At 38.9% G+C, this 16,739-nt stretch overlaps 4 protein-coding genes across 6 annotated transcripts; 3 read left to right on the plus strand and 1 right to left on the minus strand.

The window, feature by feature from the left end:
- The first annotated feature begins 6,819 nt into the window (after window positions 1-6,819).
- LOC133838989 (uncharacterized) lies at window positions 6,820-9,865 on the plus strand. Of its 3 annotated transcripts, none has more exons than XM_062270269.1 (4): window positions 6,820-6,965; window positions 7,909-8,868; window positions 9,116-9,322; window positions 9,394-9,865. In XM_062270269.1, the coding sequence occupies exons 2-4, from the start codon at window positions 7,940-7,942 to the stop codon at window positions 9,638-9,640; spliced, it is 1,383 nt and encodes a 460-aa protein (XP_062126253.1). In that variant the 5' UTR covers window positions 6,820-6,965; window positions 7,909-7,939; the 3' UTR covers window positions 9,641-9,865. The 3 variants fall into 3 exon arrangements, with proteins under 3 accessions (XP_062126253.1, XP_062126252.1, XP_062126254.1); XM_062270268.1 differs by having other exon boundaries at window positions 7,914-8,868; window positions 9,394-9,864; XM_062270270.1 differs by lacking the exon at window positions 6,820-6,965 and adding an exon at window positions 6,976-7,210 and having other exon boundaries at window positions 7,914-8,868.
- A 589-nt stretch (window positions 9,866-10,454) lies between these two features.
- On the plus strand, window positions 10,455-12,485 carry LOC133837896 (uncharacterized). Its single transcript, XM_062268810.1, has 4 exons — window positions 10,455-11,122; window positions 11,190-11,715; window positions 11,773-12,093; window positions 12,218-12,485. The coding sequence occupies exons 1-4, from the start codon at window positions 10,819-10,821 to the stop codon at window positions 12,468-12,470; spliced, it is 1,404 nt and encodes a 467-aa protein (XP_062124794.1). The 5' UTR covers window positions 10,455-10,818; the 3' UTR covers window positions 12,471-12,485.
- Window positions 12,486-13,138: 653 nt separating this feature from the next.
- LOC133837897 (uncharacterized) lies at window positions 13,139-15,313 on the plus strand. Its single transcript, XM_062268811.1, has 4 exons — window positions 13,139-13,802; window positions 13,863-14,367; window positions 14,425-14,745; window positions 14,975-15,313. The coding sequence occupies exons 1-4, from the start codon at window positions 13,481-13,483 to the stop codon at window positions 15,210-15,212; spliced, it is 1,386 nt and encodes a 461-aa protein (XP_062124795.1). The 5' UTR covers window positions 13,139-13,480; the 3' UTR covers window positions 15,213-15,313.
- LOC133837898 (uncharacterized) lies at window positions 15,240-16,410 on the minus strand. Its single transcript, XM_062268812.1, has 3 exons — window positions 15,598-16,410; window positions 15,433-15,543; window positions 15,240-15,375 (listed from the first exon to the last, which is right to left on the minus strand). The coding sequence occupies exons 1-3, from the start codon at window positions 16,377-16,379 to the stop codon at window positions 15,240-15,242; spliced, it is 1,029 nt and encodes a 342-aa protein (XP_062124796.1). The 5' UTR covers window positions 16,380-16,410.
- Between the last annotated feature and the right edge of the window lie 329 nt (window positions 16,411-16,739).

Below are 16,739 nucleotides of genomic sequence, written 5' to 3' on the forward strand. Positions count from 1 at the left end.
ATCTTTCAGTTATTCGTAGAACAGCATATTGCGGATGCTCATCGAACCAAGTCTGGTATTATTCAACACCGAAAGTTGTATTGCACTTGACACTACAAAAAAAAACCGTGCGATTAAAAATAATGAATTGTACTTAATGTCGAGTTTATGCAAATGATAAGTAGTTTTTCACAAGTATTTAAACATACTTTGGCGCATTGCGTTTAATGCTCATGAACTTTGGTTTGGATTGTTTTTGTTATTGTAGCGACTGCGTGTGGTTGTAGTTGTCTGCATTTTGTTATTTATAATTAACTTGTGCTATTTTCAGGTGGCCATTTTTTATATGATTTTGTAATGCCAACAGCAACATGCATTTAATTGGCAGTTTTATTAAACAGTTGGGCGAAAGTGGACTGCCAAGCTGAGAAAAAAATAGTGTAGCATACTTTTTTGCGCTGGTTCATTGTTGACCTCATTGCATGACAAAAGTTTCAGCTGCTGTTGATGCTGCTGCTGCTTCTGCTGCTGCTGCTGCTGTTTAATGTCACCAGCATGAAATGCCAAGTGTTGTTAAAATGTTTGCGGGCGCCTTTGAGGCACTTGCCACGCCCTTGCCCGCAGACCTGTCGCCCACGCACAGAGTATTAAAAATTAACTTTAATTAAGTTGAAAACATAAATTACACACACGCACACTGGAGCATTAAAATGCACACACTTACACACATCCTGATGTTTTGTTGTAATTTCACAATTTGGGTTTGTTGTTGGTGCTGTCGTCGTTGTTGTTGTTGTTGCTGCCACTGTTGCATGCACCATTCAAGTTTGTTGCGCACTCAGAGAGAACTTCCGTCGGCGACGACCACAAACAAAAACTTCAAGCGCTTGTTGTATTTTTGCCAGGTATTTTGCCACACACCACAACCATACACACCCATACACACACATACAGAGACTTGCATAACCTCAATCAAGTATTAATTATGTTTGTTGTGCAAGAAATTGCAGCAGCGCAGAGCAGAGAAAAGCCCAACACAATTTCAATTTCAGTTTCATTGCCATGCCAAGTTTTACCCTTTGCCCTTTGCGCTATACCCCAGCTGACAGCATCAATTTACTGCTTAATGTGACTTTGCTGCAATTTCTGTTGCTATTTTTTTTTTTTTTTTTAATTTGTTCTGAAATAAGTTAATGCAATTTGAATTGCACTTATGCTTTAATTATCGTGTCTCGCAATTAAAATCCATTTTTGAGCACTATCAAAATTGTCATTCATATGTCGAATAAAGCAACTACTATTCGTAGGTTAATATGCTAATTTGATGTGACTCTCTACTCTGAAAAATTGAAGGTAATATTCATTCCATGAAACTCAAATTGCTAAGAAAAGGTTAAATTTATAATTAGCACTTAATTAATTAATCAAGCGAAAATTTGCCACTACAATTTGATCTCACTAAGTCAATTCATGTAACTTTCTGCTGAAGATAATTGAAGGCAGTATTTATTACTTAAAATTAGGACTGCATTCATTTCTAAGTAATACGGAGCGTCGTTTTACACACATTTAGACACTCAATAAACTAATTGATGTTATTTTCTACTGTTGATAGTTTAAGGCAATACTTATTTGATGAAATTAGCATTAAGAATTTTAGTTTAATATAATATTTCATCACTTTAGACACATTAAGAACATTTGCATATAGTTTAAAATTTTTACAAAATTCCAAATAATATTTTATAGCTTTAGCCCATTGGAAATATTTGCAAATATCAAACGATTTCTTACTAAGCTAATTAATGAGAAAATTGAGACTATAAACGAAATTGTATTTCTAACTAATACTTCATAATTGTAGGCATATTAGGAACAACTATCGTTACACTCAAGCTGTTATGTGCTCTAGGACATGTTGCTCACTTGGAATTGATCAATTAATAAATCAATGAGTCCCTAGTCCTGAGGAGTTAGTTGCCCGCCTTAGAGCATAGATGATTATTTGCATTGTAGGCCGTGAGCTTAACACGCACTGGCACACACCTGGGATAATTTATGGGCCTCCAAGTGAAATGCACAACCAGCTGCGATTCATTGGAATGCATGCTACAGGATTTGGGGGCAGCAAGTGGCAAAGCCGGGTACAAACTGGTCGCATTCATTCATTAATCGACGCCTGGCATGCAAATTGATTTGATACGTTGTCAATTAAAATGTGCAATTAATTTCATTGGGTTTGCCTCACATTATCGGCCAGCCAATTGAAGAGTGTGTGCAGGCCAGTTGGCAGCCAACTTAGAGAGCGTGAGGGAAGTTTGGAAGGTTGAGTGCAATGGCAGCTAATGAGCTCAGTTGGCCAATTGAGTTTGCGGCCATGGATGCGAGGCAATGCGTGTGGCTGTAAAGCGAAATTAAACCGCCTATGATAGTGCACTGAGTGTATTCGCAATTAGTCAAATGTTGATTGCCACACGCTCACACACATACAAACACAAGCGCACACTGCTGTGCATTTCAATAGGAACAATTAGTGTAACATATTCTCAGTAAGAATTCGAGATGAGATTGACGATAACTTAAAGAGTTTCATTTGTAAATTAAACTTTGCATTATAAACTATTATTGCAAGTGACTTATTTGAATGGACAGCATTGTTTGAAGCGCAATATGGTTGAGCTTCATTTTAAATGCCAAGATGGTTCACTTCGTAAATTAGTTCAAGGATTAGTGTAATAAAACTAACGTGCTAAGGATTTGCACAGCCCTTTTGTTGACTTTGTTTTTGGGGGTCGCCATAGCAGGCTGGGGGCCTAAGATTAGGGCGCTATGGGAGCAGCAGGGTGGGGAGTGGGGAGCATGTCGCAATTTCCCAATTAGCTACTCATTGAGATAAATTTCTTATGCAAATGATGACAAGGCCAAGCAGTAGCAGAAGCAGCGGTAACAGCAGCAACGGGGCGCTGAAGTGGCATCGACGTCTCTGTCATCATCGTCATCGCATCCCGTGCTGGGAGTTGGGGACCTGGGTAACCTGTAAGAGGAACAACAACAACAAAAAACAGCGACAACAGCAAACGGAGACTATCCTTAAGCAGACTGACATTGAGTGACTCTCGCGCCACGCCGCTGGCTCACTCTCTCTAATTAGCTGCTGACATTTGCCTGCTGCCAACAGCTAAAGGACAAACAACAATAACAACTACAACAAACATCACAAATTTGACATAATTAAAATACTGACGACTCGCAGCAGCAGCAACAGCAAAAGCATTTCAAAATGAAATGCGAGTCAAGTTACAGTTACAATCCCTACACCAATCCCAGTATTTGACTCCAACTCGGTGTCAGTCTACCCTCTCTCTCCCTCTTCCTCTCACGCTTTCTCTATTTCTTTCGTAGTTACCTTCTCACTCTATAAGCAAATAAGATGAAAATATTTTTGCTAATTTTCTTTGAGTGCTTAACTCAAGGCGCTAATCCGTTTCATCAACTCGGGCTTAATCATAATTTTCTCTTCATTTTTTTCGTCATTCTCAGTTATAATGATCTTAACGGTATGTTCGGATACCTTTAACTAGCGCAGTTCATTGACTGAACTCCACAGAGCAATAGCTCACACTCAGGTGTAAATTGAAGTGCAATCCAGAACATTGAACTCGAAAACGAAGTTGCTAATTGATGGCGCATGCTTTTGGACTTTCAGAATTGGATCACATTCAGTGAAAATAGTTAATGTTTGTTCTAGTCACAACGACTGAAAAATACTCTTTAAATAGTACAAGGATTTTATTTATAATCTCTTTCAGAGAGTTTTCTAAGCAATTATTTTAGTGGGTACACAATGATTGCGAATTCACAATTACTTTGAAGATTGTGCGCATGCATGACTTGGCAAGAGCCTAATAAATACTGTGTTTACATCACAAGTTAATCCAAGTTATTACAGTTATTACTAATTTATTTTGAATGGATTAAAGCAAACTTTAGCGTGAAAACGAAATGCAGACTCGTAATACGTATGAATTTCTTATCTTCGTGAGAAATTCGCTTGAGAGAGCACACATAACTTTGTTGATACAACACAAATGTCCACACACACACAGGCGACGCACAAAGGCACACAGCACAGAACAGCACAGCACAGACACACAAGAGAAAGATACCCAGCTGACACTCGACATGTAAATTGCTCATACGCAATGTGGGCAGCAGCCGCTTCAACTAACAACAACAGAAGCAGTTGTAAATGGCGCATATTAAAGTTTGACTTGTACTTTTTGGGAGGGTGTGGGTTGAGTTGAATGGGCGGCATGAGTTCAAGCAGGCAAAAGTTGTTGCAACAAAAATTAAACGTTGCTTTTGTAATGCCGTGTGTGATAATTGGGAACAATAGAAGAAATAAGTTGGGAGACACAACGAAATGGGTGATGTTAGTACTTCCGCATTTTTGGCTGCAACCAGAAGCAGAACAAATACTCATACACACTAACTATCTATGAGTTTACCCCCTTTTTCTCTCTCCCCCTGCTCTCTCTCTCTCTCTCTCTCTTGGTCTGCGGCAGCATGTAGATGTTTGTTTGCCTGCGACATTCACGCCTCGCTGCGCTTTTTGCATGCTGTCGTTGCCTGCGGGCATTAAGTGTGATTTTATGCGATTTGTAGCAGGCAAAGTCGCCCACTCAACCACTGAACCCCCGAGCCCCCCAACCACATCACTGACTGCTAAAGGAAAGAGCCGCAGCACCTCCTCCTTGTGCCCACCACCAAACAGCAGTCCCTCTGCTAATTTACATTTGACAAATGTTTTGCATGCTACGAAAATTTTTACCACTGCTGCGACGACTGCAACTGCTGTTCGTTAGAGTCTGAGAGAGACGGCACCGTCAACTAATACAAACATTTGCCCCCACCCCAATGCCCTTCCACGTACACACACACGCACACACACACACACACACACATACACACACAATGACACGGGTGCAGCCCGCAGCAGCAGCGCAATGTGTTTTGTTTGCTGCATTTGTTTTCATTTGGTTGCAATGTTGACATTGTTTACTGTTCAACTTGCTAAAAATTAGCAAAAATCTCACACGAGCAACCAAAACACAAATACAAAACAAAAAAAAAAATAAATTAAATGAGAAAAAAAGCATCGTATAATGAAAACAAAAAGAAGGTACAGCCAACAGCAACTAAAAATTTGCTTAAATTTAAATTTATGTGTGAGTTCTTTTTGTATGTGTGTGTGTTCGTTGACTGCAAGTGCGATAATTGCTGTGGGTGGCAACTCGAGCTGAGGTGTTGATGGTGTATATTGTGGGGTATGTATATATGTTTGTGGCAGCCCTTGGGGGGAATGAAAATTACAGTTTGCATAGGTCTTCACATTTTCGTACAGCACCCCGAGAGGGCAGAATGCCAGGGAATACTAGCTGCTGCTGTTGCTGCTGCTTTGGTATTGCACCGAAAACTATTTCTTGAATTCAAGTATTGTAGCTCTCAGTTTACCTCCTAAAGTATATTTGAGTAGTTCGCTGAAGACTCTCAAAATCATCTCGCGCTGCGCGCATTTATTTCTATGCTTAAAAATTCCACCAAATTTGTTATGTTAAAGCGATATAAAAATATTTAAGCAAGTAAATTATGTAGCGTACGCAATTCAATAAATACCCACATTCCAAAATATAAATTGTTTACTCGCTATAATTAAATGTTGTATTTATCAAATCAATACTTAATGTGTTAATTTAATTATTAAGAACTACATTAAATTCAGATGCAGAAAGTATGTATCACACAATACATATGTTCAGCAATTTATTTGCCATGTGAATAAAGTTCTTCAATTAATATAATTATTACAAAAGATTAATGCAATTGGCTATTGACGTTTTCAATTTCAACCGTCCTATATTTGTATTTTGCATTGTAACAGTTAAACACAACAAGACAAATAGTATTATAATAATTTAAATTGCTAATATATTCGACATCTATTTCACAATTATAATTATTATAGTAAATTGAAACTATCATAAATATATTATATATATACTGACACTGATTATTCAGCTCATAAGCAGAACAAATAAAATACACATTTAGAGAAAGTTTATTTTTATGATATAATCACGTAAAACAGATAAAGTTGTTTATGTTTTAGTTGAAAAAATAAAATGCGAAAATAGCCTAATTCAACAATAAACAGAAAAATTTACTATATACATAAGTATTGATATTTGATTCAGCGCTTATATACGGACATCAAGTCATTAAGATATGCAGAATTAGTTATCATTAGTTGAGCAGCAACACTTGCTTTTTTTACTAAAATTATACAGAGGATGTTATTCAAATTAAAGAAAACACAACCCATAAGCATACAGATTATTTCAACAAACAGTTAAACTTTAATAATCTGGTAATGTAAAATACAACACAGGCACTCGAAAAATAAAGGAGCGAAGATTAATTAACTAAATAGAATAGCCAAATTGGTTAGTTTCATTTATTGTATTACATTAAAATATAGCACTACAAAGCGTACTAATTTCACTGGGGTTAAGTATGCACAAATGAATACCTAAATATTCACTTTGCACATGACCTAAAATGGCGTTTTATATTGAGTTCGATTAGATAGCCATTGGCATTGGATCCATTATCGCATAGTGGACCGCGGAGGGCCGGAAGAGCGTATATCGCACCTTTAAAAGCCTCTTTAAATGACACAAAAACGAGTTAACGACACTCAATTGGGTGCTAATTGTACAATTAAACGAGGCTGACATCGAATGGGTGGCTAACCAAATGGAGAGCAAACCAGCTAGCGGACACTATGCGCGTATGTGCATCGTATCAGTTCAGCTCAGACAGCTAATGGCATCAATGTAAAAGTAACACAACAAAATACAAAAATAGAACGGAAAAAAAAATACCATATATATTCGATCGCTGCACAACTCGTCGCCTCTCTATTGGTAATTATCTGCATCATAAATTTGTGTCCAATTGCACTCGAGGCATTGAAAATGGACACGTTTTAATTGTGGACAACTGCAACTCGCTGCAACTCGCCGAATGTTGCCACATTTTTAGCACACAGAATCCTGTTGAAAATTGCATTAATTTAACGCATGATTGGCAATTCCAACGAATGGAATGAAACCATCGCATCACATCGCATCGCATCGTAGTGACCAAAGTGAAATTATGCAAATTGTGTGTAAGTGCCAGGGCAAAGCGACCAATTGGCGGCCCAACTGGGCGACTCTCCTATTGCTTAATTACACTACTGAGCAAAACAATTCGAGTGTTTGACTTTCACTCGAAAGGTTTTGCTCAATGTGTTCCTCTGTTTTCAACAATGTGTTCTCTGTGTGCGAGTGTGTGTATTGCCATAAACCCAATATTTTATGGGAAATGACCAGTCAAATATTGATTACACTTGGCAGCAAAAAAAGTGATTGTGTGAAATTGAAAAAATAAAGAAGTGGAAACAAATGTTTAATCAGAAAGAGTGCAGATTTCATATATAAATATTTAACAACTTTTTGTGATTACACTTTAAATTAATCGTATTCAATTAATAGCGATTTTATAGTTAATTAATTACCACAATGAGCTTTGAAGACAATATATAATTAGTATGTGAACAAAACAAGTGAAGTAAAACAAAACAAACCATTTGGATGTCGTATTTATACGAAGAAACGTGCAACTTTTTGCGATTACTTCTCAGATTACTTTTTCATTTAATGAAAATATAATTCGGCAATGTTAAATTCTCAACGAAAAGCGAGCATTATGGAATATTATTTTCAAAATAAGATTATAATTGCGAAAAAATTTTGTATCTAATTACCAAAAACCACTGTAATTATCTATTCTCTATTCCATTTTCCCCACTGCTATGTTGGCCAGTGCAGTGCAACTGAATTTTATTTAAAGTGAAATGAATGAAGCCAGAAAAATGGCAAAAGCCATTATAATTGGCTGTGCTCTTTGTGGTGCCTTGCTAATATTGCTCTTCCGGCATGGAGTTCCTCGTCGCAGCGAACCAAATGGGAATGAATCATATGCACTGATTGAAGCCACAACGACAGAGTCGTCTGTTCCTTTGACATATTCCCATATATCAGGTGATGAATATGCAGCCATTGAGCATGACGTAAATTCATCGCGTAATCATATTTTGCTGTTGCATCGCAAGAAGCGTTATCTCTTGTTTCCCGAGGGCAGCTCGTTCCAGTTGGTATTTGATTTAATCATACCGATAGTGGACTATACGAATTTTGCCATTCTTGGCGTCACTTGTGCTGTGGCCTGGGAGCTGCCCAGCAAGCCACCCAGCGAGCTGCTGCATGACCTGCGCACTCGTCTAGATGATGGCACTCTCGGCACTGTGAGGCGCAATGACAGCGTAGAGCCAGAGCAGCTGCAACAGCCACAATTGCAGCAGCAGTCCGAGACAGTGCCTCCATTGGACAATGGGGACTACATTGGAACCGCCACTAATTGGCAGTCAATGCATGCGCAACCAGCACCAACAGCAGCAGAAGCATCAACATCGACATATGCAACCAATGCACATAGATATTCAGCGTACTATACGAATGTACAGAGCAATGGCGGCGGAGGCACTTCCGCTTATGCAAATTCGGCTAATGGAGAACAGCCTGCTAGGAGGCCGGCTAATTGGCATGCGCGACAGTCAATAGCAAAGTGGCGACAGTGGGCAGGCACATCTCCTCCAGCTGTTCCAACAACCATTCCATCTGTCGACTGGTCAGACAATTGGTGGCAGCGCAACAAAGTGCGCGTTCAGCAAAATTGGCGTCAAAAGCAACAGCAGTGGAGCTCCTACGCGCAGACCACGCAAAGGTAAATGCACTCTAAGAATTATGTGCTCAAACACCATCAAACAAAGCATGCTTTCATACATTTTAAAATATGCAAAAAGCTAGCTATAGAACAAATTGTGATTAGTATTTAATTTATCCGGAAAGATCTCTTTAATTCAATTTGAATTCACATATTTAAAACTTCTTCTTAATACAGTCATTAATTATTTGAGAAATACAATTTAAAAGTATTTAAGTAATACTCAGTAACTTACCAATTTACACAGGAGCTTCAGCAGCTGGACAGAACGTCCACGTCAATTGTTGCAGGAGCCACCCAGGCACATAATTTATCCAGTATTTGGAAAACGGCGACGTCGACGTCACGTCGATTTACAAGAAATCAATGATGATGCCATCGAGCGGCTGCATCTGCGTCAGCATTTGATTTCACGCGGACTGCTCTTTGGCAAGATCGAACGTTTGTACAAAACGTATGTCAAAAGGGTTCTACTATAGTTCACTTTCTATATAGTATATATTAACACTGGTTTATACTTCACAGAAGACAACTCAATGGCACTTCCTGCATTCAGCGTGCTCTCTGTGAGTCGGCACAACGTCAAGAGCATGGACACAATCCACAGAGTTTCATCATGGAGCTGTTGTCGGCCATCTTTCAGTTGCCCAGCGGCCTTGAAGGCATTGAAGCGGACAAACACATTCCATCAATGTATCTGGAGGCGCATCGGGCGGTTGGCGACTGTCAACAGTTATTTGGCGATTGTAATCATAAATTTTGGTTCGAATAAAACCAAATAATAATTATGATGCAGCTTGTTTGTTTTCATTACTATTTACATTTTTAATTTATTCGGACAGGCAGCCACAGGGCGTAGACTTTGTGTGCAATGGTGTACATATTTGGGATTAGCTTTTAGTGGTTCAATTTATTCAGAGTTTGATGTTGTATAATTTAATTTTGACAGTTATGACACTTTTTTCACCCACAATCGATAGAATTAGTGATGAATTTGCAACATTTACTATCGTTAGCATAAAACTCAATAAATAAATAATTTGATTAATTAAGAAAATATAATCTGTCGAATTGTAGGTAATGAAATTGTTTTATGTTATTTTTCCATTAAAATTGTAATTATTTGATAAAGTAATCTCCGACTTTTAAAAAATTGTATAAATTATATGATTTAGCAAAACTAAATCATTATGTGTATACATGTGCATGTGCAATGACATGATTTTTTTTTAAATGAAGTACTCTCCCTCTATTAACACGCATAAAGCATTGTTCTTATACGATTTCAAAATATTCATTTTATTTTCTTCGATTAATTAATGAGTATTTTCATGAAAGTATCGATACGTCTTCTTTGGTAATTTAAATATTTGCTATTCATTTTCCAAATATTAAAGTTTATGAAAATCTCACTTTAGTAAAGAACTAAAGAGTCAAAACTTTTAAATTACATTACCGATAGTAATTTTTCATAGTAATGCAAAACGATTGCATAGGAGTTTTTTAAAAGAGGTTTATGGGCGATCCGAATATTTCTCTCTCTGTCTCCCGAAATGACCAAGCTCTGTAAGTATCAATCTAAGATATGGTAAAATCTTACATAATTGTAAGATTAAACAAAAAAGTGTGAACTCATAAACCGAATGAAAATGTAGCATTCAATCGTTACACCAAACTGATTCAAACATACAAGTTTCCAAAGCGATCAGCTATAAAAAGAAGATTCTTAGAATACGACGAATGCTGCCGAGGGGGGAATTGCGGCATGGGGAACCGCCGCCGTAATTAACAGTTAGAACTAAGCGCAACAATTTTGCCTGTTTGGTTGGGTTTGGTTGAGTTTTGGTTAGAATTTTTGGGTTATGGCTTAACGATTGGTTGACACAACTTTTGAAACGCTTAAACTAGCAGTTGGCGTATGGACGACGCGTTGACCGCAAGTGTTTGGAAATGTGGATCAGAAATAAAAGAAGAAACAATACCTTAGCCGGTTGTTTACTTCTATCATTACTGCAGTGGTTGGAGTTATGCTTAGGAGATGTGCTCAAAGGCGGAGGAGGCATTGAGCTGGCGACTGTTAGCCCACTATTGAGTGTAGCCAAGAGTGCAGTTGTCAGCGATGTGAGTTCGGACTTTGAGCAGCTCATCGAGGCGAAGCTCAACGAATCAGCCAGTGGAATAAAACCGACAGAAAATCTTCTCTCCAGAAAGCGGCGGTATTTACTGTTTCCCGAGGGCAGCTCCTTTCAATTTGGTGAGTTCAAAGGCTTCTACCTAAAATGAGGATACAATATACAAATTTAATTTGTTTACAATCACAGTTTTCGACGAGTATATTTGCGTAGTGGACCACACCAACTATTTGGTGCTGGGCCTTACGGTTGCCCTGGCTTGGGAATTGCCCAGCAAGGCACCCAGTGAAGCGGTTGACGATCTGTTGAACAAACTGGAGTCTGGCACAATAGACGTCAGTCGTAATGATACTGTGTCCAACATAACCTATGTCGATGATGCTTCTAAGCCAGAGCAAGATACCCAACAATCCAGCAATAAAGATAACGACAACAGTAGCTATAAGCACAACTACATCGACTTGTCCAACAAAGGAGTTGGCAACCAACCTTATAATTCATACTACAGCAGTTCTCCCGTTTTTCGCACTCCCATGCATCCGTTGCATCTGTATAGAGATAGCTACTACAGAAGACCAAATGTACCAGCCAGACGTAAAGACAATTATTACTACTCATCCAACAGCAGTCCGGTGAGGAATCCCTTTGATGACTGGTCTCAACCTTACAGTCCGGCCGAGAAAACACGCTTTCCCTATTGGGCTCTAGCTGCGCAGTAAGTAGAATGTCATATACTTTGAAACACTCTCTCTTTCAATTCTGTGCATTTTAGTTTAGAGGATATCTTACGACATCGGAATAGTTTCTATAATCGTGATAAGAATCAACATGAGAATGTCTACTATGGCAAACCAAAGCCTCAACGTATTCGCAAACTTCCTCGTGTATCTAGCCAAGCAAGGCATTTCAAAATTTATCCCGTGTTTGGCAAGCGCAGCATTCCGGATGCTGAGAATCCACATCATCGTCATCGCAGAAGTGGCACAAGTAGCACACACGATAGCAATTTAAGTAGATTGGAGAGCCATCAAATCAAATATCATCGCAACAGTCGACAAACATTATACGAAAGAATTGAAAAATATCTCAATAAGTAAGTACTGTATTTAATTGATTTCCTATGATGTTGAAAGCAACACGCACTACTTAAACAAGAAAATCATCTCAATGAATGGAAAGAAAGTATTATATCCGTTTATTTTCTTTTTTTTCCCCAGACGCGGCGTAAATGGACATCAGTGTGTGCTGCGTTCTTTATGTGAGACCGGCCAAAAGTCTAATGAAAGAGAACCCGGTAGCTTTGCCGGCGAACTGATTCGAGCTGTGTTTACTATCCCAGAAGCTTTAGATCACGAGCCTGTTGCCTATCGGGACACACTTTACGATAAAGCCCATGCTCATGATGGTGATTGTGCTGCACTTTATCCGGAATGCAAGCAGTCCTTATGGGATGTTCCATTCTTACAATAAAAGGCTGTCAAAATATTGTTGTAATTATCTTTTATTCAACCAAATCAATTAGTTCAGCTTACATTGATCCCGAGACTTTTGAGCATGGTATGGCATAACAGCATTATGAGACTTAATCAAAAAAATGTTTTCAAATATCGATTCCAAATATCAACTTGTAAAGTTAGCGAGTGCAACTTTCGCGATCATTGTAAGTATGTTTTATGCGATTAGTCTAAGTATAACTCGAACTTTCCAGTTAGTGCCAATGAGTTTTATCTAAAGAAATGTATGGCTGGTTTTAACCAAAACAAGTCCGAAGTCTGAAGTTGGTGGCGTGAAAAAGTAATTTGAGCCTTTAAATAGACCAATGAGCACGCAAAACAAAGACGAAGCGAAAGACAAACTGCTTGTCAGAACAAAACAGAGAAACAAAGAAAAAAATAAATACATACAAATATATTAAAAATTCCGCAATGAGGCGTAAACGACTAGAAAATGGCTGTGAAACAAATCCTAAGCTTAAAGCCGCAGTCTGAAAATTAAATAAAGATAATCAATGTATGAACTTTCAATCTGAGATTTTAAAGCCATTCTCTATTATTAAGCTGTTCAAGTCTAAGCTACACTTTTGAGCCTTGCAAACACTAGGGTATAACAAAAGAAGAAGAGTGCGAAAACTAATGATGAACAAAAAAGAAAAAGTAGCACGCAAAAGTTACACCAAGCGCTGCCAAGTCAAACTTAAAACTTTTCAACGCGACCAGCGGCAATGAAAAGAAGATTCTTAGAATGCAATGAAGGAAGCGATAGTCAAAGAGCAAAGGAGAAATTGCGGCGCTGGGGGAACTGGCCGCAATTAACAGCCAAAGCAAGAACTAAACGCAACATTTTTGTCTACCTTTCAATGGGTCCGGTTGGATTTGGTTTGAGTTAGAGTTTTGCGTTCTGGCGTTTGCTTGGCGCAGCTTTTGAAACTTTCAAACTGACAGTTGGCGTATGGACGACGCGTTGACCGCAAGTGTGGGAAAATGTGGATCAGGAACAAAAGAAGAAGCAATACCCCAGTCGGTTGTTTGCTCTTACCGCAGCTGCCGCTTCTGCTGCTGCTGCAGCTGCTTGTGAACTGCTTTGGAGATGCGCTCAAATCCGGAGGAGGCATCGAGCTGCCAACTGTTAGCCCACTGTTGAGTGTGGCCAAGAGTACTGCTGGCAGCGATGTCAGTTCGGATTTTGAACAGCTCATCGAGGCGAGGCTTAACAAATCTGCCAGTGGAACAAGGCAGACAGAAGTGTTGCTCTCCAGGAAACGGCGTTATTTGGTTTTTCCCGAGGGCAGCTCTTTTCAAATGGGTGAGTCCCAAGATGTCAAAATGAAGTACAAATTGAATGCTCCATTTGTTTTCATCGTAGTTTTCGATGAGATTATCTGCGTGGTGGACTACACCAACTATCTGGTGCTGGGTGTTACGGTTGCCCTGGCTTGGGAATTGCCCAGTAAACCGCCGAGTGAAGCGGTTAAGGATTTGTTAACTAAGCTTGACGAAGGCACACTAGACATCAGCCGCAACGACACTGTGTCCAACATAACCTACGTCGACGATGCACCTAAACCAGATTTACAAGCCAGCAATATCAATAACTACAAGCCCAACTACATAAACTTGTCAAACAAAGGAATTGGCAGACCCTCTTATAATTCATACTACAGCAGCTCACCTGTTTTTCGAACTCCTATGCACCCGTCTCATCAATACAGCGATAGCTTTTACAGGAAACCAAATATACCAGCCAGACGAAAGGATAATTATTACTACTCTTACAATAGCAGCCCGACGAGATATCCATTCGATAACTGGTCACAACCATACAGTCCAGCTCAAAACACACGCTTTCCCTATTGGGCTCTGGCTTCGCAGTAAGTTCGCAGTTATGTACTTTTAAGCTCACTATTTTGTATTGCTCTATCCTTTAGTTTGAAGGACACCCTACGCCATCAGAATAGCTTCTATAATAAAGATGCTAATGACCAAAATAATGTCTCCTATGGGCAGCAAAAACCTCAACGAAGACAGAAGCGTCCACGCGTATCAGGTCAAGCGAAGCATCATAAAATTTATCCCGTCTTTGGCAAACGCAGCATTCCGGATGCTGAGAATCCACATCATCGTCAGCGCAGAAGTGGCACAAGTAGCGCACACGATAGTAATTTAAGTAGATTGGAGAGCCATCAAATCAAATATCATCGCGACAGTCGACAAACATTATTCGAAAGAATCGAAAAGTATCTTAACAAGTAAGTATGAGTTATAATGCAACTTATAAAAACTCTACTAGAAAAGTACCCAAACATTAAAAATGTAATTCTTACTTGATTTCATTGATTAACCTATCTCCAAAATCTTGAACTAGTTAATATTGATAATAATGAATTAAGATTTAGTTGAGTGTAATGGAAATTCCTTATTCTCTTCTTATTAAAAACCAAAAAATGTTAATTTACTTTTTTTTCTTTTACTATATAGACGTGGTCAAAATGGTCATCAGTGTGTGCTACGTACATTGTGTGAAACCGCCCAAAAGTCCAATGAAAAACAACCCGGCAACTTTATTGGCGAACTACTTCGTACAGTGTTTACCATACCAGAGGCTTTGGATCAAGAACCGGAGACGCATTACGATAAAGCTCATTCTCAAAATGGAGACTGTGCTGCACTTTATCCGGAATGCAAACAGTCCATATGGGATGCACCATTTATGTAATAAAACTCTGTCTTAACGTTGTCACAATTATGTTTTATTGTGGCCTAGGAACCATGCTAATAGGTTTATCTTACATTGATTCCGCAACTGTTGAGTACAATCTTCTGGAGCCATGCGCATTATGCGACTGTAATCATCTTCAAGTCCAGATACAGTGGGCATGCTGAGTTAGATAATATTATATTCTATCTGAGATTATTGATAATGATTTACTACTTACGTCAAGACCACCCGAACAATGTCTTGGATCATAGAATATCCTGGTGGCAGTAGCAAACGTCTGCTGTCACACATGGCTCTTAAGATACAAGACTTAATGTCGACGCCGAGTCTGCAAAAACTAATTCTTTAATATTGCAATAAACATTAGAAAAGCGCTTCATACAGTTGTGTAAATCCACCAAATTGCTCAAAGAGCTGTCGACGATCACGATGAGCATGATAGTGGCGCCAATCCTTGAGATGATGAAGGTCTGGATAGGAAACGGCTTCGTAAGTAGCAGTTTCAGGATCGTAGGGCTCTTCTTCCATTGGTTCTTCTTTAGACCTCTGCCAACGCTTGCCATAGTTGCTCCATTGCGGAGACTCTGTAGTCCACTTACTCCATTTACTTGCAGGTGGCTTCCAGTTGTTGTACTGTTGTCCAGTTTGTGACCAATTTTTATTGTTCTGTCTGTACTTTCCATACTTCGTATACTTTTCAGCTGGTGTCCAATCCTTGTACTGTTGTCCATACTTTGACCACTTCTGCCACTGGGTAGTATCAACATAGCTCGGTGCATCTGGTCTAAGATCAATTCGTTGATGCAATCTAAGGGGTTTTGGTTTCTTAAGAGCAGTTGCCTTGAAGCGCCAATCTGTGCCCGGAATCCAAACAAAAGTTGGCTCTGTTGTTGTTAATGGCACCGGAGTAGTTGTTGTTCGAGGTCGAAAGCGTTTGGGATACACATCTTCACGGGTGGTGGGCACAGGATAATAGCAGGCCTGCTCAATGTTCATATTCACTCCGCTTGGGTATTGAGAGAGTAATCTTTTACTCAATTGTCCTGTGAACTTTAAGTTCGAACCCTTGGGAAAGAGCACAAAACGTTTCTGACGTGAAAAAACGCGTTCAACAACATGATTTAACTCGGTTTTATTGCCCAGAACTAGGACAGCTAAGGCCATTAGACCGATCAACTGTATCAAGAGACAACCACGCATGGTGCACAGCAACTGATTGAGATGTCTAAGTGAAAGGTTCACTGAAGCTTCTCAAATATCCAAAATGTACTTAACAATTACTAAAATCAATTGGTGTAAATTTTTAAACCAATAAAAGATCGAATAATACATTTTGATTACCTGCCACAAGCTAGAGAAAATTATGAAATAAGTAAACTAACTACTGCGATGGTGCACCGTTAACTCCAATAAAGAGATTTATTAACTAGCTTTCACCATTAGACTCTGACTTTTTATGTCTAAGATCATAAAGGTCAATCGAAGATTAAATCATTTCATTCTTAACTGAACACGTTTTCTATA

This window comes from Drosophila sulfurigaster, chromosome 2R (assembly GCF_023558435.1).
Source record: "Drosophila sulfurigaster albostrigata strain 15112-1811.04 chromosome 2R, ASM2355843v2, whole genome shotgun sequence".
Lineage (NCBI taxonomy): Eukaryota > Metazoa > Arthropoda > Insecta > Diptera > Drosophilidae > Drosophila > Drosophila sulfurigaster.

Coding starts and splice junctions, on each gene's coding strand:
- LOC133838989 (XM_062270269.1), top strand. CDS start 7,940: ATGAATGAAGCCAGAAAAATGGCAAAAGCCATTATAATTGGCTGTGCT. Junction 8,869..9,115: donor TACGCGCAGACCACGCAAAG/GTAAATGCACTC, acceptor CAATTTACACAG/GAGCTTCAGCAGCTGGACAG. Junction 9,323..9,393: donor ATCGAACGTTTGTACAAAAC/GTATGTCAAAAG, acceptor TATACTTCACAG/AAGACAACTCAATGGCACTT.
- LOC133837896 (XM_062268810.1), top strand. CDS start 10,819: ATGTGGATCAGAAATAAAAGAAGAAACAATACCTTAGCCGGTTGTTTA. Junction 11,123..11,189: donor GGGCAGCTCCTTTCAATTTG/GTGAGTTCAAAG, acceptor TTACAATCACAG/TTTTCGACGAGTATATTTGC. Junction 12,094..12,217: donor ATTGAAAAATATCTCAATAA/GTAAGTACTGTA, acceptor TTTTTTCCCCAG/ACGCGGCGTAAATGGACATC.
- LOC133837897 (XM_062268811.1), top strand. CDS start 13,481: ATGTGGATCAGGAACAAAAGAAGAAGCAATACCCCAGTCGGTTGTTTG. Junction 14,368..14,424: donor TATTGGGCTCTGGCTTCGCA/GTAAGTTCGCAG, acceptor TCTATCCTTTAG/TTTGAAGGACACCCTACGCC. Junction 14,746..14,974: donor ATCGAAAAGTATCTTAACAA/GTAAGTATGAGT, acceptor TTTACTATATAG/ACGTGGTCAAAATGGTCATC.
- LOC133837898 (XM_062268812.1), bottom strand. CDS start 16,379: ATGGCCTTAGCTGTCCTAGTTCTGGGCAATAAAACCGAGTTAAATCAT. Junction 15,544..15,597: donor TTTGGTGGATTTACACAACT/GTATGAAGCGCT, acceptor TAGTTTTTGCAG/ACTCGGCGTCGACATTAAGT. Junction 15,376..15,432: donor ATTGTTCGGGTGGTCTTGAC/GTAAGTAGTAAA, acceptor TATCTAACTCAG/CATGCCCACTGTATCTGGAC.